The sequence below is a fragment of the Alexandromys fortis genome, unplaced genomic scaffold (assembly GCF_014885135.2).
Source record: "Alexandromys fortis isolate MF-2015 unplaced genomic scaffold, M_Fortis_MF-2015_v1.1 scaffold_5, whole genome shotgun sequence".
Taxonomy (NCBI): domain Eukaryota; kingdom Metazoa; phylum Chordata; class Mammalia; order Rodentia; family Cricetidae; genus Alexandromys; species Alexandromys fortis.
The window spans coordinates 18,700,076-18,723,722 of NW_026067924.1; the positions used below are offsets into that span (position 1 = coordinate 18,700,076).

Here is a 23,647-nt window from a genome sequence, read left to right on the forward strand (position 1 = left end):
CTCTCTCTCTCTCTCTCTCTCTCTCTCTCTCTCTCTCTCTCTCTATCTCTATTGATGTGGTGGCTTAGATTAATGCAGACAAATTGTGATAAGTATTTGCACAACTTTAATGGAAAACCAGACTCACAAAACCAAGGTTCCCGCAGAGTACAGGAAACAGGAAGGGACCCGTGGCTTCTGCACACCCAATTTATCAGTAAACATTCGCCCGAGGCAAGCCCGCCCCCAACGGGTGGGCTTATCCCTACACTCTATCTCTTTCAGCCAGGCTATATTCTGCTCTACGTAGGTCAAATTAGCTTTATTCATTAACCAATAAGAGCAAAACATATACAGAAGGACATCTCATATCATTATGTAAGCTATTTTTATGGTTTGTTTAGGGAAAAGCAATAAAAATATGTATGTGTTCACTATACACCCAGCAACCCTCCAGGCCTACCTAACTGTCTTACAAGTTGCATTTGGTTGAGTCTGCAGATGCTGACCCTTTGGGGATCGATCACACTGATTAATTGGCCAGTAATACTCTTCCAGGTGGTAGGAATATTCTGAGAAGGTTAATGCTGTGAAGTTAGAGCTGTGGCATGCTTCAGCAGGATCACTTGCTTCCCATTATATCATCCATCTTAGAGTTACACTTCCGAGTCTTTTGTATTTGAATTGCACCCTGTGATTAATTAGCTGAATGACTGACCACGAATAGAGCCAGGTAGAAATGATTCTGTAGCAGAGGAGTGAGAATTAGCCTCAGGGAGAAAACCTTATCCCCCCCCCCCCCCTGTAGTAAGAGATCCTCAGGATCTGCAGATTAGGATAGTGGTAGAGGCAGAAAGCTTGAGGAGTTTTCATTTATCCATGCCTCATTGCTCTATAAATGAAAAAGCACCATCCTTGACATAAAGAGTTAACTCTTTGCTGTATGTGACCCAATAGATGCCTTATTCCAAGTATGTCATGTCTGCTTCTCAAGGACTGTTCATCTGGAGATGGCCCTTATTCTCTCTTCTAACATTTCTTTCTCCCTTGAGAGTGAAGTTTTCTGGTTACTACAGGGATATACTCCAACATTAATAAACATATTTCAGTGGTATATTCGCATAACCAAAAACATCCATGGGATCTCAGTACCCTTAGCTGATCTTTGCTTCTCTGTTTCCTTGCAATGACACCTCTTCAAATGATTGATTGTTGTGTCTGAAAGCTCCTTAACTTTCCCACTTCTTTCTCCTCCCATGTGTGCTTTTATCAGAATTCCTAGGCAGATTTGCCCTAAATTTATTTATGTATTCATTCATTCATTTATTCATTCTCTCTCACTAATATATATATATATTCTATACACACACACACACATCCAGTGTTGTTTAGTGATTCTCTGTCCATGCCAGATGCCTTGACATGCCATTCTTTCCATTTTTCTAAAGAAAGCAAATATACTCTAGTCAGTGCCAGAAATCTCCATCCTTTTGAAGAGTTTATGAAATATTTTTCCTTAAACAAAATCTATTTACTTTCCTTTATGAATTTTAATAGAAGCTAAGATAGTAACAGATTGCTGTCATGGCTCAGGGACCGTAGTGCAGTTTGAAGTTGCTGGGATGATGATAAAGGGGGAAAAGAAAATTGAAACTGTTTCTCAGACATCCCGCTCTACTGGTCCTTGGTTTGAGTCTAGTCTCAATTTTTGATCGTTTTAGGTTTGTATGATTGACAGTTGATAGTGGCAAGCCATCGTGCCAGTGCAGCTAATGAAACTATGCTTACCTGGAGTGCTGGTTGGTTGTCCCTGTGTATGCATTTCTTATTTTGATATGTTTTGAATCTGATTATAAAAAATTATCAGCCAGGCGTAATACTGACTGGGCTCTAAGTTAAGATGTATATATTTAGTGTATCAGTTGTGCCTGCAGATCCTGGCATTATGTACTCAGCTATTCAAAGTAGAAAACCAGTGTAGAACAGAGAGATTTTCCTAGGTACCTCTTTCAGCAACATCTCAGCATATTCTTTTTACATGTCATATGCTGCATATGAGTTCATTTCTATATTGTGCTTGAGGAAGGATAGAAAATGCTTTGTTTTCTGGTCTTCCACAGAGAGAAGCAGGCTAGCGAGAAGGTGATTGAGAAATACTTTTGAATATTCAGTCAATTTATTTCTCCCCAAATAGACAAGTAAAAAAATATAGCCTGCTATTCATAAATATTTATACTGGAATTATTTAAATATTTAGGCAGCTATCTTGTCTTAGTTACTTTTCTATTGCTGTAGAGAAACACGATGACCAGGGCTACTTATACTAGAAAGTGTTTAATTGGGTGCTTGCTTAGAGTTTCAGAGGGTGAGTCTATGACTATCATGGCAGGGAGCATGGCAACAGGAAGGCAAATATGGTGCTAGAGCAATCGCTACGAGCTTACATCTGATCCTAAGTTGGAGGCAGAGAGAGAGAGAGAACTAACTGCCAATGGCATGTGCGTTCAAACAGCCGAACACACACCCAGCGACACACCTCCCCCAACAAGGAACACCTCCTAACCCTTCACAAACAGTTCCACCTTTGAGGGCCAAGCATTCAAACATGTGAACCTATGGGGGCCATCTTCATTCAAGGCACCACGTATCTGCATACCTATGGCACATGTGAGGCAAAAGAAATTACTCCCTGAGACTCCTTTGTGCAAGTGTTTGTGAGTAATTGCTATGTGATAGGAAAATTTGAAGCAAATTATAACTGATAAATCAAGAAGTTTCATCCATATTGAAGCCTAAGAAGCTGTTTTGTGAACTTTTACATTTACCAAGATAATTAATTACATAAGGTACATCATAATGCTGTTTTGTGTTTATGGCTGTGATCTGCATGTTGGAAACTTACTTTGTCATGACTGTTTTTATTTAGATGATGTTTTGGACATTATTCAGAAGGAAGGGTTCACCATACTGATGCAGAGACAAATATTATTATCGGAGGAAGAAGCCAGAAGAGTGTGCAAGAACTATGAGAACGAAGAGTACTTTAGTAAACTTTTAGCATACATGTCCAGGTAAAGCAGTGTTCCAAGTTTGAAAAAATTGTGATCTATTGTCCACTCATTTCAGTCTTTTCTTAAGCTTTCCTTTTTGGGGGGTTAGCAAACTTCTAAATTCTATAAATAGTTCCTGGCCTATGTCTTTGTCAACCTTGTTACTGTCCTCATTCTCTGCTCAAATATCTGTATCCTCTCCATTCCTGGAATATTGTTAGAACAAATGATAGGTCCCATGGACACAGACACATACCAGTTTCCAGTTGAGTTGAGTGCAGAATTCTAGAGTGGGCAACATCACCAAGTCCTAACTGAGGATTGTTTGACCCTTTGAGCAGTCTGATTATTCTCTGGGGGACTTTGATAACCTTGAATAACATGCATCCTGAAGAAGAAATGAGATGCTGAGAAGTTGCCACTTACCTAGAGGAGGAACTGAAATGCAGTTGAAGCAAAAGTCCTACAAGGTTACATAATCCAACCAGAGCATGACAGCCAGAAGAAACCACTCTAAAGAACTGGGACCCTGCCCTTCCCTTTCTGTCTTTCTTCCCAGCTCATGTAAATATTGCTCTTGAGTGGATGCTAACGTATATTGATGTTGAACTCCTTTTGAATCGTTTGACATACTGTAGTCAGTTTAACAACAAACACACTTGTATTCTATGTATGTCATTAGCTACTAAGACATTCTTTCATTAACCTTTGGTTTTGCTTTTTCTAACAGCAGTCCATCTTACGTCCTTGTTCTATTGAGGGCAAATGCTTTGGAATATTGGAAAGAGTTAATGGGACCAAAAACTGTTGAGGAAGCATTCGCATCTGATCAAGAGAGGTATTGCTTACAGCATGGCTCCCTATCCTTTCTCGTGTAATGCAGTTTAATTTCTTCTTAAGTCTAAGATACAGGAAGTACAGTGTTTAGTCTGAGAGGGCTTCTCAGGAAAGCTCCTGTTTCTGGTGGAGTTATTGACTGCTTATTGTAGAGATATGGTCTACATACCTCTTGAAGATGACCATGGTTTTGCAAGAAAAGGTGGGATGCTTGACTTTGGCCTAGAAATTAAGAACCAAACTAATGGTTCGTCTCTACTTACTGAAAGAAACATCTACCGTAACCATAGTTTATGACAAATAACCCCAATTAAAGTTGTAATCATAGCTGCAACATCTTTAATTGACCATAAGAGCTTTAAAATTCTTGAGAAAAATCAAGATTAAACTTAGCACCACTATACAGAGAACTTTAATTTGACAAGTGAAGTCATGTAGTTAGCCAGGATCCTAGCCCCAGCCTTTTCAATGCAGGGGGTCCCTATTCTAGTTTTCCTTGGTAATATCCATTAACAATAAGATTTAAATGTTCACATATTTCTTTTCTAATGTCTGATACCTCACAAAAGGATATAGTATATCCAAGTCACCGTCTAATTACTTCCTTTTGCACAATACCTAAAGATGGAATGAATGCTGTTGCATGGTGTTTTAAAAGCAAATTGAATAAGTAGTGTTGCGTTGCATTAGATTGCTACATTACATTTGATTTTTGACTTGACCTCTTTTCCAAAGTTTATGTGCACAGTTTGCCACAGAAAATTTCCCTATCAACCAGTTCTATGGAAGCAGTTCAAGGGCAGTGGCTGAGAAGGAAATAGAGTACTTCTTCCCTCCTCAGAGCACGCTGGCACTGATCAAGCCCCACGTGACTCAGGAACAAAGACGTAAGCAGCTACTACATCACCAAGTCCTGACATCTTCTGCTTGATTCATTCTCCAAGAAGCTTTTCCCTCTGAATTTTCTAATTGAGATATTGATTTTCAGTTTTTATCCTTATTTTGGCTTGTGGTCCCTTCAATGTTTCTCTTTATTGAATTCAGTCTTCAAATCCAGACTTATCTCTCTATTCTTTCACTCAGTTGTATATTTATATTTTCCTAGACATTATTCAAATAATTATCTTTATCAACATGGTCTTAAATTTATTGAGAAATTTGATAAAGTTCATTATCATTATTTTAAATTCTGCCTCCTGGGTTCTTCTGCAGGAATAATGGGTTTCATGGGGGAACATACTGTTTTGGCCATTCATGGGTTTTTTGTTTTTGTTTTTTTGCCTTTGCTTTTGTGATCCATCTCAGGCATGTGGAATTTTTTTTTTGGTTGTATGTCTCATATGATAGTCTAGCTTTCCTTAGATTGGGCAAGTGCAAGAGATGTGTGGCCCGAGTTAGGCCCCGTAATGTCAGTTGATGAGCTCTTTAGCTGGACCAGAGAAGCTGACTCCTGAACCATGGGTGTAGAGCTATGCCAGAAAATGGGTTTTTCATATAAAAAGGGTTAAAAGACACAGGTCTAGAACTAGGATTGGTGGTTGGCAGGTGGCAGAGGTTTTTGGCAAGGCGTGCCAATGGGAAGAATTGATTTTCCTTGGAAAGGTGGTCCTGGCATAAAGAGGGTTCAAGAACCTAACTAGAAAAGGTGGCTCTTGGGACATGGGTCTATCACTAGGCCAGGAAAAATGCTAATGCAAAAAAAAAAAATTCTCTCGATTAATTATTGAGGGAAGTGGGATGACGTCACTGTGGGTATTATCACCCCTAGGCAGATGGTTATGAATTGTATAAGAAAGCAGGATGAGTCAGCCATAGGGAGCAAGTGAGTAAACAGTGCTCTTCTAGGGCTTCTACTTCAGTTTCTGCCTCTGAAGCCCTTGCCCTAACTTCCTTCAATGAAGGACTGTGATCCAGAAGTATATGATGAAAGAAATCTTTTCATCCCCATCTTATTTTCAATCACTGTGTTTTTATTACAGTAAAATCAGCCCTAACTAAGACAGAAATCAGTCCCAAAGAATGGACCATTGCTTTGACAGAAGGGATTGTGAAAGGTCCGGAGAAACATCAAGAGCCCAGAGTTTAGTGATCCATTCTGTGGTACCTTGGCATATAAGAATGTTGAGAGCAATGTAGATGATGGAGGTCTGGCCCGTGAAATGTCAGAAGGAAGCAAAGACCCTGCTGTGGTTGTTTGTATGGTATTTTGTGTTAAGAATCAGTGGCATGTGGTCAGCTGTAGCTGAAGAATCATCTGTAATTGACTAGAGACCAATAACACTAAAGTAAGACCTTTGCTTTATTGGGGCAACCACTCACTGCTGGTTAACTGATGCTAAGAAATTAGCAGTGATTAAAAAGAGACCAGCATCATCAAGGTGGAATCTTCTGAGATGTGTTTCCACAGGGTCAGGATACAGAAACCATGGTCCAGAGGTTCTCAAGACTGTAATTTGTATTGGCAGCTGAACTTGACAAGCTGTAGGAGTCTTCCAGGTGTTACTGATTTTGAAGGCATGAATGGGGTCGTGAAGAATAGTTGAGCCATGACATTGTGAGAGCCTACTAGTGAAAGTACAGCCTCAATTGCAATAGAAGGCTGATAATTGAAGGGGTCATTGAGAGAAGTTGAGGTTTGGTATCACGCAGCAAGGTAAGAGTCCCTGAAAGAGCTCAGAAGCTATACATGAAGGTGAAGCTCAGTTGCAGGAGAGACCGCAGCATTCTGGAGATGTCAGTACCATGGGACAACTACCAAGGACAGCAGCAGGTGTAGAGTGGAGTGGGCCTGAGTCTATAAAACAAGCTGCCCTTTGTTGCAAACAGCAAATTTGAAGGCAGTGGTCTCTTTAGAGCCCAGAAGATTGTGAATAGGTCTTAAGACATCAAATACTGAGACTTTTATACCATGAAACTTTGTTTTTGCTTTGATTTAACTGTGACTGTGAACTGATTCTTCCCTCTTGGAGTCAAAAAGTATTTACCTCATTTTTTATTTTGACAGACACTCACTGTTGACTTTGAACTTTTAAAGAGACTTTTGAGTTTTGAGAGACTTTAAAGTTTTAGAGAGAGCAGATACTTTAGAGATGCTTGAACTTTGGGACTTTGGGTGCTTTTAAAAGACTGGGTTTTTGAAGACTGGGAGTTTTAAACGTTGGGATATTTGACATTGTGATATTAGTGTTACCATGACATCTGGAGGACAGAAGAAACCAGGAAGGTTGTAATTTCATAGTGCTGTGTTTGTGAGTCAAGTTGTCAAATGGTTATTTGCACTAATGTGTATTCTCAACTAGACACAAGCTAGATTCATTTAAAAGAAGAGAATATCAATTGAGAAAAATACCCTCACTAGGTTGGACTACAAGCAAGTCTGTAGGATGTTTTCTTTATTGGTGATTGTTAATTGATGTGAAAGGGGCTAACTCATTATAGGAAGTGCCACTCCTGGGAAGATGTGTAGTGAGAAGGTCGCTTGGTTGTTCCCAGCCGCTTGGCCCCAAAATAATCACATAGAAACTGTATTAATTAAAACACTGCTTGGCCCATTAGCTATAGTTTCTTACTGGATAACTCTTACATATTAATTTAACTCATTTCTATTAATCTGTGTATTGCCACATGGCTGTGGCTTACTGGCTAAAGTTCCAGCATCTGTTTCCAGTGGGGCTACATGGCTTCTCTTAAACTCCTCCTTCTTTCTCCCAGAAATCAGTTTAGTTTTCCTCGCCTAGTTCTGTTCCTCTATAGTTCTGCTGTAGGCCCAAAGCAGTTCCTTTATTTATCAATGGTAATCACAGCATACAGAGGGAAATCCCACATCAAAGATGGCTCTAAGTTTTATAAGAACTGCAATGAGACTGAGAAAGCCATGGGGAGCAGGCCAGAAAGAAGCATGCCTCCATGGTTTCTGTTTCATTTTCTGCTTTTTGAATTCCTTTCCTAACTTTTTTCAGTGATGAACCGTGACATGGAAATATAAGATAAAATAATCCCCATCCTCTCCAAGTTGTTTTCAATCACTGTATTTTATCATAGCAGTAGAAACACCAACTAAGACACACTGCTTTGTGACAGCATCTTGCTTTGGCCATGCCTATCTCAAAAGTCGGCATTTCTAAAAATAAGGGTACTTGAGAAGTCCAGAGATAGTTGTTTCCTGGACTGTGGTTTAGGAACCATACACATTATTCTTTAAAATGCCATTTTCTCATGATAAATTTATAGGACTGGCCCGTTTCTGTGGTAGTTTTTGTATTCTCACATTTGTTACTTAGAGGGTCTCCTCGAGTAGATCCTAGATATCTTCTTACCAGCAGGAAAGACCCAGCCTTCTTCAAGTTTTCTGTAAATTAGGTCTCACTCTCCTTTTTTCTCAGGCCAACACCTCTGAATGTTTTTTACTTGGAGTAAAAAAAAAATCATTTCGTTCTTTGTCTGTGCCTTTCTTCCTTCCCCTGTCCTCTTCCTCCCACATCCCATGTTTCCCCACTCTTCTTCCTTTATAAGAATGCTCGGAGTCTTTAAGTTGGTTCCCCTTGATGGGGAGAATGCAGACTTCGGTGCTCAAGCGATTGATGAGATTCTTGTAGGACTCACTGTACTGATGCACTCAACAGCGCCTTTCTATATCAGGAAATAATTTTTGCCTTGGCTATTTCCCAGTACAGATCATATGAGGCATTGGTAGACATTGAGGCCTAAAGATGAAAATATGTCTTCATGCTTAGCATGCCAACAGTTCTTCTTTTTCCTTTGATAATCCATCAATTAATCAAAGTGAGGCATTCATGTTAAAATTCGGAACATCTTCTGACTGTTATTTGGTGCTTTTAATTTTATACAATTTTGCATATTTATAAACCACAAGATGCAAGTTGAACTATTATTTTCCTCTGGTATTTTGATCTTTACTCTACCACGAACATGGAAAGAATGATCTTCAATGTTTCCTAATGTTTGTTTCCTTAGTGGAGATCCTGAGGGCCATTAAAGAGGCAGGATTTGAGATAACTATGCTGAAAGAAATGCTTCTGATTCCCGAGCATGCCAACAAAGTTTATTTCAAAATAACAGGAAGAGAGTTTTATAAAAACGTCTTGGAAGTCTTAGCTTCGTAAGTTTCTGAAATGTGGTTGCTCATATTGTAGAAGTGGTAATTGTACACTATAGAAACTGTAGGAAACAGAAATTATTTTTAACAACTTTCAATCTAATCTGACTCAAGGAAAGACACCATGTTAACTTTCAAAGTTTGTTTATTTTTACAATTTCTTTCCTTCTTTTCTTCCTTCTCATTCCTTCCTTTTTCTATTTCTTCAGTTCTTCACACTACATGTAGAAGAGTTTAGGTTCTTGTTTAACCAGTGCAGAACTATGCTTACATTTCCTTTCCTGTAAAATGGAGAGGAAGCCATGAGACCCACTTCACAGGAAGTAAAGATGACTGAGATCCTGCACCATGAACACTAAGAAAGTTAAACTCCAGGTGCAGCTGCTGTATGCACCTGGGGAGAGTTCATGACTCAGGTTAAGGATTTAGAGGATGGTGTGGGGTAGGGGAAGGAAAGAGAGGTAGGAGGAGCAGGAGGAAAAGGTCAGGGGGTGCTCTACAGATGACCAACGTGTCTGCTGACCAATTAGACTGTCCATTCAAGTGGTCGTGCATTGAGCTGAGCTAAGTCATTTTGCCTCAGGTACCACACAATCACTGGATAGAGCACATCTAGGGAATGAGGGTGGTCTGTGAAAGATGACTTTCTGCAGTGGAGGCAACTCTTAAAGGACTAGAGGCTGAAGGTTGAACAGGAAACAAAAGTCCTTGGCCCATGATAATGTTTGTGTGGTCCCCAAAGTAGTGAAACTATAAATCCATTCACGTTCATTCTTTAGAATTAAAGAAAACGACACAAAACTTGTAGAAAAGGGAGAAAACAAAGAAAGCACAAGATTATACTGTTAGGAAAAACTGTTCTGGATGGACCAGAAGCATTCTGTCTTTAGCACTGTGTGCAATTCATACCCTTAAAGGAACCTGCCTTCTGAAAGAATTGCTGTTTGCAGGGGCACATCTATAATCATGGTCCTGACCAAGTGGAACGCTGTTGCAGAATGGAGACGAATGATGGGTCCAGTAGACCCAGAAGAAGCAAGACTGCTCTCCCCAGATTCCCTCCGAGCCAATTATGGACTAGACATTTTGAGAAATGCTGTCCATGGGGCATCTAATGCATCTGAAGCAGCAGTCAGCATCAATAACATCTTCACAGAGGATAATCCCGAAGACTAGAACACTAGAGTACGTGCTATAAAGAGTATACTTTAGTTACCTTTGCTTTTTTTTTAAAATGTTATTTTAAAGATTATAATTGCAGCTTCTCTTTTCTACTTCCAAACCCTCCCATATACCCACTTCTCACTCTCCTTCAAATTCATGACATATTTTTTTTTACTAATTGTTATTGTATGCTTATTTGTGTATACATATATATTCCTAAAGCTGTTTAGGCCATATAAAATTGCTTGTACATATATTTTTAGGGCTGACCGTTTGGCACTGGACAACCAATTCATGTGAGACACAACCTCACAGCAAATTTCCTGATCCTCTGCTCCCTCTTTCACAATGTTTTCTGAGCCTTAGGTTCAAGAGTTTTTAGTAGACATACCCATTGGGACTAGGCTCCATAACTCTGCATTTTGATTGGCTATGGTTACAGATTTCTGCAGTGGTCCCCATCTCTTGCAAAAAAAAATTCCTTAATGAGGGGTAAAGACTACATTTATCTGTGGGTATAAAGACAAATGTTTATAGAACTGTTTTAGAGATTATGCTTTTTTAGTAATTTAATGTTGTTGATTCTCTTTCACTAACCATGACTTCCTTAGCATTGAAGAGTTATCTAGGTTTTCAGTACCAGGCATTGTTTTCCTCCTCTTAAACAGGTCTTGAATCCAACCTTAAGAGTGATAACCCTAAGGGTGCCGTACACTACCTCATATGCACTAAATCCCCTTGTTTCAAGAACATGAGTCATGTGGGGTATAGAGTAGGAAATTGGTGACTTTTTTTTTTAAAAAATAAAACCTGTTTTCTCTTTTTATATTTAAAAGTAGACTTTGAGTATCTACTGTATGATGTCTTTGGCTGTAGATTTTTCCAATAACAAACTAATCTATGTGCAGAATGTTGTCCTCACATTCCTGGGCCAAGATGAGGTTCAGTGTCCACAAGAAAGTGAGAAAACTCCGTGAGGTAGAGAAAACCTTTCAGGGATAGAAGAGCACACTCACTGTCTTAGGGTTTCTATTGCTGTGATGAAACACCACGACCAAAGCAACTCAGAGAGGGAAGGGTTTATTTGGCTTACACTTTCATATCATACTCTATCACTAAAGGAAGTCAGGATGGGAACTCAAACAGGGCAGCAACCTAGAGGCAGAAGCTGATGGAGAGGCTACCAAGGGGTGCTGCTTACTGGCTTGCTCCTTATAGCTTTCTCAGTCTGCTTTCTTACAGAACCTATCCAACCATGGCGCCAGTCACAGTGCCTGGGCCCTCCTCCATCAGTCACTAATTAAGAAAATACCCTACAGACATGCTTACAGCCTAATCTTATGGAGGCATTTTTTAAATTGAGGTTCCTCTCAAATGATTTTAGCTTGTGTGAATGAGTGAATAGCAGGAGGTTTCTCAGAAGACCAATGCTCTACTTAAAGCTTCTGTTGAGAGTGAGTCTTTCTCCTAACATCTGTATTGCCTTCCTTTTGTACCAGGAGCAGCATTATCACTGACTTGGAGATTTCCATCTAGTGTGTAATTCAGGGCAGAACTGTGAGGTATATAGGTTTCATGGGTAGGAATCAGACAAGATAATATTGAAATATACCTGGAAATATGGAGGTGAAAAAGAGAATTTTGTTTTTTTTTTTTAAGTTTCTAAGTAGACATACACACATGCGCGCACACACACATACACACGCACACACACACACACACACACACACACACACACACACACACACTTGGTGCTTGTTTGCCGATATCCTTTGTTGGATGCTACATTTCCGTGCCTTCTGTGCTATGTAATATTACTATGGAGGTAGTATTAAGATATTAAGAGCCTCTTTCAGACATTTAAATTCATTTTTTTCAGCTCTTGCTGTGTGCTGCAGAGCTAGGTATACACAGTTCTCTAAGCGGAATGAGTTCATGATGGTAAGAACAGAAGATAGGGAACATCATGTGTCCTAGGTCTGTTGAAATAAGCAAGAGTGATTTCAGCGGATGCTTATAGGAAGTGGAGCGGGAAGAAATGAGGCCCAAATTATCCAGGCAGGACACTTGGCAATCGTCAGTGGGAAGTATTACAGAAGCCTGAACTAACTTGGGAACCGCGGGTTAAGGAAGGGTGGATGATAAGATGATCCTGAGAAGGCTGCAGTGCACCTGTGGGATTTGATAATTGGCTGCTGCAGTACCAAAGAAATGAGAAAAGATATTCTTCTGTCTTCAGCCACTGCATAAGGAAGTTAATAATTCTCAGACAGACGGTTCTAAAGAGGGAAGTCCTTCTAAAAAAGCACCATGGATTCTGTGTTGGTCGTATTGGGTAAATGATATCCAGAACTGAAGATAAATCAGGTTACAGGGATGAGAGAGGTGGAGAGGACTCCCAGTGCAGTGTAGTCAGCAAAATGTTGGAGCATGTGTCTATCCTGCTGGTGGGACATTAGAACATAACCAGAAACCACCAGAAAAAGATTTTTTTATGAATCTTGAAAGTAAAGATTTGCAGGAACCTGGAAAATTATGATTCAATATAAGAGCAACCTAAGATGCTCTAGAATGTTGTAACATCTTCGCTTATCTTGACTTCTCAAGAGGATGACGATGGGAAGATACTGAATTCCCAGTGTCAGCCCCTAGTCTCTGTTTCCACAGAGAAAAGAGCAGAATCTACGAATTATTCTGTTCACCTGCCTTTGCTTTTCTAGATGCCATCAGAATAATAATTGCATGTATATTTCACCTAAGCTGAAAACCAGTCTGCTGGAAAAGCAGGAGCATTGCTTGGAAATGTTGCTCCCTAACTGCAATTGTTTGCAGCTAAAGTTTAGGGCTTAAATGCAAATAATAAACACTCTGGAGTCAGAGAAGGGTTAAAGGAAAGTGTCTTTAGGAAATCAAAGCATGCAAACATGCTAGCATATATTAGGAAATTTAGAACTTTTTACAGATACCCAGTGCAATATATATGCCTGACAAAGGCATGGATATTCTAAATTTTCACCCCTTGCTGATCTGTGCACTCATTTTAAGCAGGAAGTATAAGTGTCTTGGCTTACAGAAGCAAAAGTGTCAATGGCTTAAAAAATATTTGAGTTTAAGCACAAAAGTAATTTGGAGACACAGAGAGGATTGTGTTGCTCTTGTTGAAGCTGACTTGTAGGAAACACTGACAAACTGATAAATACAAAGTAAATTTTTACCAATCCAAACAAAAGTGGGAAGGTATCCTAATGTCACTAATTCCAAAAAGTACTATAACTACTATTAGAATGAAACTAAGTAACCAAAGTGATCTACAGATTAAAAATAATCCTAACAAATTCCTCCACTGGGTGCAGAGACCCACAATCACCCCATTCCAGGTCCAGTAGGATTAAAAACATCATTGATACAACCAACAACCTAATTCCAGATGCCTAGATCCCATGGCAAAAACACAAGCAATATGAAAATATTAGATAATATATCCCTCAATAAACAACCATTCTTATAGTAGTGGTCTCTAACAAGCATGACTCATACAAAACTCAAGACGTGAAACTCGAAAGAACAATTACAAATACACTCAAAGAGTTCAAGAAAATGAAGAAATTCAGAAAAATCAGAACTACAGCCAATCATCCTCAAAAAAAATTTCAAAAAATAAAAATAGAAAGAAAACTTCTAAACTCCCTTCACAAAGTCAGTCTTAATTGTAGTGCTCAAACCATGTGAAGACACAAGAAAGGAGAACTACAGATCAGTGTCTCCAATAAACATAAATGCAAGAATCCACAAGACTGTACATGAAAACAAAATACAGAAACAAATAAAAAAAAAGATCAAACCGTGGTAAGGTTGACTTCATCTCAGAGATAAAGAAAACTCCTAGAATTGATAAAGACTTGCGGCAAAATTGCAGTATACAAAAGGCTTCTCTTATTCCACTGGTAAACTCAATGAGAAGGTGTTGAAGGAGCTGCGGGCTGTGTTCCTGCCACCCCAGCTCCTGGTCGCCTGGCTAGCTTATGCCCCGAAATAACAACACACAAACTGTATTCATTTAAACACTTCCTGGCCCATTAGCTCTAGCTTCTTACTGGCTAATTCTTACATCTTAATTACCCACTTCTATTAATGTGTGTAGCACCCCAAGGTGTGCTTACCAGGAAGATTCTAGCCTACGTTCATCCTGGATTGGAGCTTCATCACGTCTGCCCTAGAGAGCAGAGCTATAGAGTCTGAGATCACTTCCTCTTCCTCCCAGCATTCTGTTCTGTTTACTCCACCCACCTATGTTCTAACCTATAAAATGGGGCAAGGCAGTTTCTTTATTAGCCAATGACCTTCCATCAAGAAGGAGATCAGGGAAGCAGTCTCATTTATAATAGACAAAAAATACCTTATGGTAAATCTAATCAAGTTAGTAAAACACCTCTATGATGAAAACTTTAAAACTGAGAAAGAGGAAATTGTGGAAGACACTAAAAGATGGAAAGACCTCTCTTGCTCATGGATTGTTACAAACCATACTGGGGAAAATGGTCATTCGGCCCCAAACAATTTATGTAATCAATGAAATCCCAATAAAAGTCTCCATGCCAGTTATCACAGAATATAAATAACAATCTTAAACTCACATGGAAATGCAAAAGATCCAATAGCCAAAGCAATCTTGAGCCAAAAGAGCAATGTTTTAGGCATTATTACTATATCTGGTCTTAAGTTCCTCCACAGAGCTGTATTAATAAAAGGAGAAATTGCATGGTACTTGCACAGAAAAACAGACATATATACATCACTTGAATAGTAGATCCAGACCTAAGCCCAAGCAATCACAACAACATTATTCTTGACAAAAATACACACTGGAGTAAATGAACTACTTAATTAAAAGACAAGCTACAGATTTTTTCAATGAATTCTCTAAAGAAGAAATATGAATGGCTAATTAGCCCTTTTTAAAATGTTCAACAGATGTAACCGTTTTTAAATTAAATCTACTTTAAAATCTAATTTCACCCCAGTCAGAAAGGTTATCATCAACAAATTAAATCTTAAAAAAATGTTGGTGATGAAGTGGGCAAAGAGGAGCCCTCATTCACTCTTGATAGAAATACAAACTGATCCAGCCACCACGGGAACACAGTGTAGAGATTCCTCAAAAAGGTAGAAGCAGAATTACCATAAGATGCAATTACTCTACTTCTGAGCATATCCCAAAGGACCGTACATCCTACTGCCAGGATACACACTCACACTTATCGCTGCTTTATTTGAAGTAGCCAGGAAATGGATTCAGTCTAGATTCCCACCGACTGGTGAATGGATAACGAAAATGTGGTATGTATACACAGTAGGGTTTCTATCCAGCTGTAAGCAAATATGAAAACTGAAGACAAATGGTGAAAAAAGTTACACTGAGTGGGGGAACCCAGGCAGAGAGAAACAAGCGCGTGTTCTCTCCCATTAGTGGTTTGCAGCTTTATAGCATTATTTTGTGTGTTCAGTTTAGAGTTCCTGCAGATGATGGAAGCTGGGGAAAGGCCTCTGGGAGGGGAACCTTAAGAAAGATAGGATAGTAGATCAGATCCTAGGTAATGTGCAGAGGCGATAACACTGGGGTTGGCAAATTTTAAGCTGAGAGGATGGGAGGATAGTGAGATAGAATGGGAAGGAGAGCCAACCAAAATGAAGGGGCCAGAAAGACCTAGAAACTGCTCAAAAATTAGTCTAGAACATTGGCATATATATTATTAAGTATGTTTTTCTTTTCACAGAAGTTTGAGAAGGCAAATGAAGTTTTCATCAACATAAACCACGAAGCACAGCTTTCTATGAAAACTAATTACCAAAATTCCTCCAAGAAAGAGACACGTCATGATGAAAATTTGCATGGCTATGCCTGGTAACAATAAAACTGTAAACCCTCCCCCCAAACAAGTTCAGTGTTTATTTTTTTTTCCAGCAAGGACATAAGATGGATTTTATAAAGATGGGTGGCTAGATATGACAAAAGGTAAGGAGAAACACGAGCTAGAAAGAAGTCTAGTGTGGATGCAATCTAAAGAGGAGACCTGAGACAGAATGCTGGAAACTTCTAACACTTACAAGGTGCCCATAGGTTTGACAATAAACTTTGCAGCCAGAAAGCCAAAGAAGCTGGAATATGTACAAAAAAGCTCCCCTCCCCCAAATTTTTAAAAGATTTGTTTTATTTTGTGTGAGTGAGCATTCTGCCTGCCTGCTTGCATGTGCACCATGGATATGCCTGGTGTCTGCAGAGTTCAGAAAAGGATATCAGGTTCCCTAGAACTTGAGTTATAAATGGTTGTCTGTGGGTGCTGGGATTCAAACCCAGGTCACCTGCAAGAGCAATTAGTGCACGTAACCCCTGAGCCACCTTCCCAGTGCCAGAGACTTATCTAATTTGCAATGTCCCTAGGGGACTGTGCAGACAGTGCTCCTAGCTCCCTGAAGGTATGATGCTGACACTATCAGCAGAGAAAGGAACAGAAGTAAATAACATTTTTCATCTTGTCTTTTTCTATCTCAGGTGAAACGGCCTGGTATTTCTTGCAGTGAATGGCTCCTGAGCTCACGCCCAGCCACTAGGTGTACCCTCTTCTCAGTCCACTCAAGAGTGCCCTGGCAAGTGAGCCAGCAGGTTCTATGACCCGTTCCGTCTGATGTTAGTAATAGATGACTCGCTTAAAAAAAATGCAAATCAAACATTGACTGTCTATGGGTTGTGTTGAGAGAAAAGGTAGAATAAAGACCTCATCTTCACCACTTCCTTTATGCACCCCATCACATGGAGCAGCCCTGGCCTCTGTTTCATAGCTATTCAGGTGCTATTACATGATCCTGCTATGTAGCATACTGTAATTGCCTGAAAGGTGGTCCAGAACTTTGAAAGTATGAGAGCTCCCCTAAAACTACTATCACATTTTGCCAGCAGATGGCAGGCTAAGCCCAGTTGTATATATACATGGCTCTGTCTGTACAAGGATTTCCTATGCAGCACATAAAAAGACCATTTCTTCTTGGGCTGTTAGTGTGAGATTTTTGTATGGTTTGCTTTTGTTTTATTGTTGCTTGTTTTGTTTTTCTCCTTTAAATAAACTAGAGTTACCTGAAATGAGGGATCCCTAATGGAGAAGAGCCTTTCATCATATTGGCCTGTAGGCAAGTATGTAGGACTTTGTCTTGATTACTGATTGTAATTCTTGATGTGAGAGGGCCCAGTCACTGTGGGCAGGTAGTCATAGACTGCATAAAAACTCAAGCTGAGTAGCCCACGGAAGAGAAATAGGGCAAGCAGCATTGCTCTCTGGCCTCTGCATTAATTCCTCTCTCTCCGTCCCGCAGCTCCCCATCCCTGCTAACCACATCTTGCTGAACAGAACATTCTCCTGCAGTTTACTTGCAGTTTTGAAGGATCCATTGTTTTATGATATAAAACTTGTTTCAGCTCATCAAAGTTTTAAAAATCTTTGTTAATGGAAACTTTTGAAACTACTGTCTCCCTGGCCTGCCCCTGCTACGACATAGTTATAGTTCTCTATAAACCAGCCTCTGCCTTTCTCCTGGCTGGAGAGTCATTTCTGGCATGAGCTTGCCCTCCACTGGTGACACATGAAGGACTTGACCTGAGCTTCACTGAGGAGCATTCTCCCTTTTCATGCGTGGGTTCAACAGTTTCTGATCTGCTGGGGCTGAAGAATCGGTTAACTATCAAGAGGCCAGCGCCACTGGAGCGACACCTCTGCTTTCCAGGGACGATTGTTGCTGGTTCCCTGGGGATGACAAATCCAGTGGGATTAACAAGAGACCAGAATCACTGAGCTGAAATCTTCTCGAAGTATTTCCTCAGGGTCAGCAGAGAACTGTCATCTAGAGGGGGGGCGACCCATGCTACATCTCAAGCTGGCAGCCAGACTTGGTCGTGTGTGTAAGTTTTGATGACGGATCCTGCAGAGCAGTGAGACGACAAGAGTGACCATTAGTGAGCATGCAGCTCCAGGAACAGTGAAGACCGCAGGACTGAAGGAGTCATGGAGTTGAGCTAAAGAACGGTGTGCCAGGATTGGAGTCCCTGCAGAGAGGGCACGGTGGAGGTGCAGCTTCAATTTTAGAGAAGGTCAATGATCTGAAGGAGTCCCATGGCAGGCATGATTTCACTTTACCTTTCTGTTATGCAGTGACTTGAACTTAGTGTGCAGACCCTGATTGATAGGACACTTATCACCTTCAGAGTGGGCCCAGAGGATGCCGAGCAGGACACTTGTGTCACTAGCAACAGCCTAGGTGCTCTTCCATCGGCCTCAGCATACCTGACTGTGCAGTGTGGATAGAGGAGAGGGAGAGGGCCCTGGGCATCCTAGCAGGTTCAAGTTGAACTAATTAGAGTTAGAGCCAAAGTCACATGTTTCCTCATGTTTCCGAGGAATAGAAGAATACCTGAGGGAGGAATAGGGATGGTTCCAGAGGAGTCCATGACCAGTCTGGCCAATAGCATGAACTGATAGGAGCAGACATTTTTTGTGGGTTGTGTGTCATTGGACATCAGTTGATTTTTTGATTTGAGCCTAAGTCATGCTCAAGGATAAATAGACCTTAACTTTGAACATTTGCTTTAGAATGGATGCCATTCTCATGAGTACTGGTCACACCTGGATCTCTAACTGGTTGCTACTGGGCACATTTTCCTGGGTGTCTGAGGGAGGGAGCAGGGTTAGTTTTCCACGTGTGGACATTGGGCACTGAGTGGGAAAAAGACCTTTCTGGACAATGTGGTCTGCTTTCATACCTGGCTCCTCTTGGCTCCTCGAGCCCTCTTCTCTGGGGCTGTGAGATCCAAGTGAATGAGCTGCCATTCAGCCAAACCCACTTAGGAATCTTTAATACTTGAGTGCCCTGAGCCTCTTTTCCACCTCTAGCTATCAGGACATTGTGAGATAGTGAGATGGGAGCTAGGTAATGAAGATTAATGACGTCCTTGTGATTCATGGATAGCCGTGTCACTCAGACAACATGGGCTGCAGGTTTTTGCTGTAGGTGACAATCCTTCACCATTAGAAAGCTGGAGTGGGGGAATTGCATACACCCAGGAAAATGACATGTCAGGTGTGAGCAATGTAGCAGGGTAGAGACACCTGACTTAGGTCAGCCGTTTAGCTGAAGATGGAGGAGTAGTTGGTAGCTCTGGAAGATCCCCCTTGACAGCCACACAGGTCTGCTGTTGACCAGGCTGAGTTATGGTAGAGGAGCTCATTTGGACCTGCCGTGCCCCCTCCCTACCACCACCCTTCATGGTGTGCTCACATCATTTCCTCACGTCAGTAGGATGACTTTGCTAGAAGAAAAGGCCTGTTCTCTTGTCCTGCTGAAAACTCACCAACTTATAAAGGCTTGTAGCATACTGTGGTGCAAATTCTAGACTCTTCGTCTAGAAGTCCTGGACACTGAGTATTTCCTTCTAGACCTCAAGAAGGGAAAGCAAGAGACTGGATGCACTTGCACAGTGCTAGAAAGGAAGGGCTTGAGGAAGGGGCTGCTTCACCTTGCAGGTGCGTCTCTCCCTCTGGGCTGGAAGCAGGCAGTACCACCTGAACTAGAAGATGGCAATGATGCAAGAGTAAGCAGGCCACCAGGGATCAGCCTTCAGAAGGATACTAATCCAGGAGAGATGAATACTCCATCCTCAAAGCCGTATTCCTCTTGTTTCCACAGTTTGGCCTCTGGGACAGAAGCCAGAACCAACTATAGAAATTTTACAGCCCTCTGTTTCACACATGTGTTCACACTCCCTCGCCCAATATACACACTTTCTCTACGATTTTTCTTACAACAAGAATAGGGCTTTAAAGTCCCTGTCACACTAGTTACTTTTCCTCTCTATAGCACATCGTGTTTGCTCTTCTTTTGTTTTTAAAGACAGGGTCACACTATATAGCCCACCCTAGCCTCAAACTTGTAATCCTACTGCCTCATTCTTTTGAGTGTTAGGGAGCTGTCCTCTATCAGGGCTTCCATGCTAAAGATTTCTGTATCTCTACAGCCAGGTCCTAGTGCTTCCCTTCTCCTGGTGATCTAGGGATGGATCCACACTTGAGTCTTCACCATGAGAGCCACGTGGACTCCATGCTCGAATCTTCACCATGAGAGCCACGTAGACTCCATGCTCGAGTTCACCATGAGAGCCATACTACCACAGCTTCTTTCTGGACATGGCTTAAAGAGGGGCTAAGGGCAGAGTTTCTTTTGCTATGGGATTGGGCTCTATGAGTTGGACCCTTCAACTGATGTGACTCTCTGAGGAGTTGAAGTACATTTGACCTCTGGACTCAGCTCTGACAAAAGAATTTGGAGACTCACATTCTTTTTCAGAAGTGGACCACGTCTTTACTACATGCCACAATGGGCCACTTGCTTAAGCATCTCCTGGGGAAACTGGGGGCAAATCTGCCTGAAATACTGGGGTAGTATTTGGAGGGAAACTAGTGTATGGTCTTCACTAGAGCTCTCACAGCAGGCGATTCCTGCACCCAGTGATGGGATGGAGTGTCAAAGTGAGATGCCAGGGCTGGTGAATTTGGCTAATTGCTCTTAAGGATACTCCAGGGAATCCTGATGCTAATACTATTTACCAGATGCTGGAAACAGCTTTTGGATAACCACTAGGTGGCAGCTGTGCTGCACTGTCTCCAGGGCGCAGAAAGCACACAATGTCCATTTATTGCAAAGTAGTCTCAGTCTGTTCTGAGAGATCTCCCCCCTCGTGGCTTTTCTTGGAGGCCAACAGCATTCCCGTACTTCTGGGAACTGCTTCAGCTCTTCCTTCGACGACTACAATGGAAACTGGTGGGATACAACCCACATGGTCAGTAACGTGATCCAGCCACATAAGTGCTGGGTGTGGGCAGGTTTAACAGCCTGGTTAGGAATGTGTGTATGTTGGGGTACATCCACTTCTAGGGGCCAATGACATTTGTACCTCACCTCTGAACTTTTACCAACAATGAACCTAAGGCGTTCATCCTTCTTTCTTGTTATGGAAGATCATGTCTTCCAAATGCCCTGCTTTGGATCTGGTAGCCTTGCAGAAGAAACACAGTTCCAAACCTACTCCTGTGCTCACAATTTTCTCTACCATTTCACTCTGCATGTTGAATGGAAGTGGTGGCTCTCTCCGTGTTTAAGCCAACAACCAGGAAGAGGTAATATAGTTTTCTAAGAAGTCGGAAAATCTGCTGTAGTTAGGGAAAGAAGATGAACAGGAAGGAGAAATGAATTGTTTTCTGACATCATGGTTCTGCGTGGATTCTGTGCATGGGAGGTCACTGGTGGCTGCTGGCCCAGCATATGGTGCTAGTCCACACCTGGTGACCAACCTTTCTCTTTCACAGTTTTCTTGGAGGGATGAAGACAGGAGAAGAAAAGTTTTCTGAGATTATTCCTCAAAGGATTTATGCCCTATCACAAAAGGTGAGCACTACACTTCTTCGGGAGTCTACATTATGTATTTGGGAGAGGTTTTAGCAGCACAGATTAGAGAAAATATTTATTGACTAATAATTTTCCCACTGTGCTCTTTTATTTATTTTTTGCATAGTGTCCTAAAATATTTGAGCTTGAGCAGATTTTAATCGTTCATTTTTCTATCATTTCCAAGCAGAGGAAACCAGGAAAAATTAAAATGTGGGATTCCTTTGTTTTCTCATAGCAAGATTAATACACTAGTTTCAGGAAAGACATAGACAACAAGAGTATTCGGGCATCTTTGTTAATGCCCAGGATTTTAATCTGGTCCTGAGTTGTGTGTGTGTGTAGCTATTTCTTCTGATTTTGGTAGTAAAATCCTTTTATAGACTTAGGGTGTACTGGGAGAATTGTAGATAAAAGTACATTTTATTGCTATGTAGAGAACTCTAGGAATCAAAGCTAATGCCTTGTACTTGCTTGTAAAGACATTTTGGAAGGCATCGCAGGGACTTGGGAGTAGGAGAATGGAGTCAAAGGAGTAGGGTGGTATCCAATGGATTTTCCACTTTTGCTCCTTTGCTTAACCCTACCTTTTGTGCAGTCTCCACTGAACTGGTGGTTTGGTGGTTTGGAGCCTTGCTGCTTGTCTTTGTCCTTTTAGGAAGAGGCTCTGAATGTAGCTTAGTGGCTGGTCTGCATTGAATACAGTACTTGGTAGGGTAGGTGTGATTCAAGGAGAGTTAGAGGCATGGAGCTTGGAGAGAAGGCCTGATCTTGGTCAGCTCATGTGAGACTGAAAAGAAGAGGTATTAATTTGATTGTAGAGAGTATAGAAAACCTTGTTCAGACCAAAGCAGGACATTCAGCCTTCAGTTCTCTTTGGAGCATAGTATTACTGATGGTGCTGTGTATGTAAGTGTTACAGCTCTGAAGAGAAAGGTATCCTGGTCATTGGAAGCCAGGAGATACCTACAGCTCTGTTCTGGTGAGGAATGGTTTCCCTGCAGGAATGGAGCATTTCTACTCCTCTTCAAGAGAGTCTTTACTTCAATGCTCCACTCTACTAAGGGGGTTTCATGCAGAAATATAGAAGTTCTGCTCCTGCCCCAGCAAAAGTTGTTACTTTTCCACCCAGTTCCACTCCTGCAAAAGAAGGTCATTACCCAAACCTCGTTTAAAACATTTATTGGGAAGGAGGAATCCAGGAGAGCAGCTGCCTCTGCCAGGGTGGAAAAAGGCAGCCCATAACCAAATAGGGAATAGGTACAAGGCTTATATAGGGCTTCTTAGGGGCAGAGTTTTTCCAGGGTGAAGATTTTCAGGGTGGGAATTTGTTGGATTTCAATCTCTGAGCTTGAACAAGCTCAGAGATTGGCTGGATTTCATGCTCAGGGATTGGTTGGTTTTCATACTGAGTTGGTCAGGGGCAATGGGAGTTTCTTTCACTCTGATTTCAGGGCCAAAGTATGCTTCTGTGGCTCTGATTTCAGGGTCAGGGTGTGTTTCTTTGACTCTGGTTTTAGTGTCGGGGTGTATTTCTTTGGCTGGTTCTTTTACCATATTGGGGTATAGTCCCAAGGAAACGAGTGAGTAGCAGTAAGGGCAGTGAGGTCCAGTCTTAGCTGGTGTGGGAGGAATGTAAGCACTGAGAATAGGTTGTGGGCAAGGCCTAGTAAGCAGACCCAGATTGGCTCTTAGAAGAAATCTGCCTTAAGGCAAATAATTTCTGCTTATAGAACTGACCTCTACCCCAGACTGCTGAACACAGACTTCTTAGCCATTCTCCTTGGTTTTATCTATTTGTTTGTAAGAATCCTTGGGTGAAAACTGGGAAAGTGGCCTTCACATGCCAGCCCATCACAATCTCCTTGACAGTAGGGTGGGAAGGACTCTTCTCAGCAGCTCGGTGCTTATTCTCCAGAGCAGCGGTAGCAGGGTGCGGCTCTTCCCCATTTATGTCTGACACTAGTACTGACGGAGGAGACACTGGTGCCTGGCCTCCAGACCTGCCACTCTTTGT

At 41.3% G+C, this 23,647-nt stretch overlaps 1 protein-coding gene across 1 annotated transcript in view; it reads left to right on the forward strand.

Annotated features, from left to right (window-relative positions):
- Positions 1-10,158, forward strand: part of Nme8 (NME/NM23 family member 8) — a 31,864-nt gene extending 21,706 nt beyond the window's left edge. The window contains exons 11-15 of the mRNA XM_050142557.1: positions 2,906-3,050; positions 3,760-3,867; positions 4,602-4,753; positions 8,841-8,985; positions 9,933-10,158. Coding sequence (XP_049998514.1) covers positions 2,906-3,050; positions 3,760-3,867; positions 4,602-4,753; positions 8,841-8,985; positions 9,933-10,158 — 776 coding nt within the window. The remainder of the gene's footprint in view (positions 1-2,905; positions 3,051-3,759; positions 3,868-4,601; positions 4,754-8,840; positions 8,986-9,932) is intronic.
- The last annotated feature ends 13,489 nt before the right edge of the window (positions 10,159-23,647 follow it).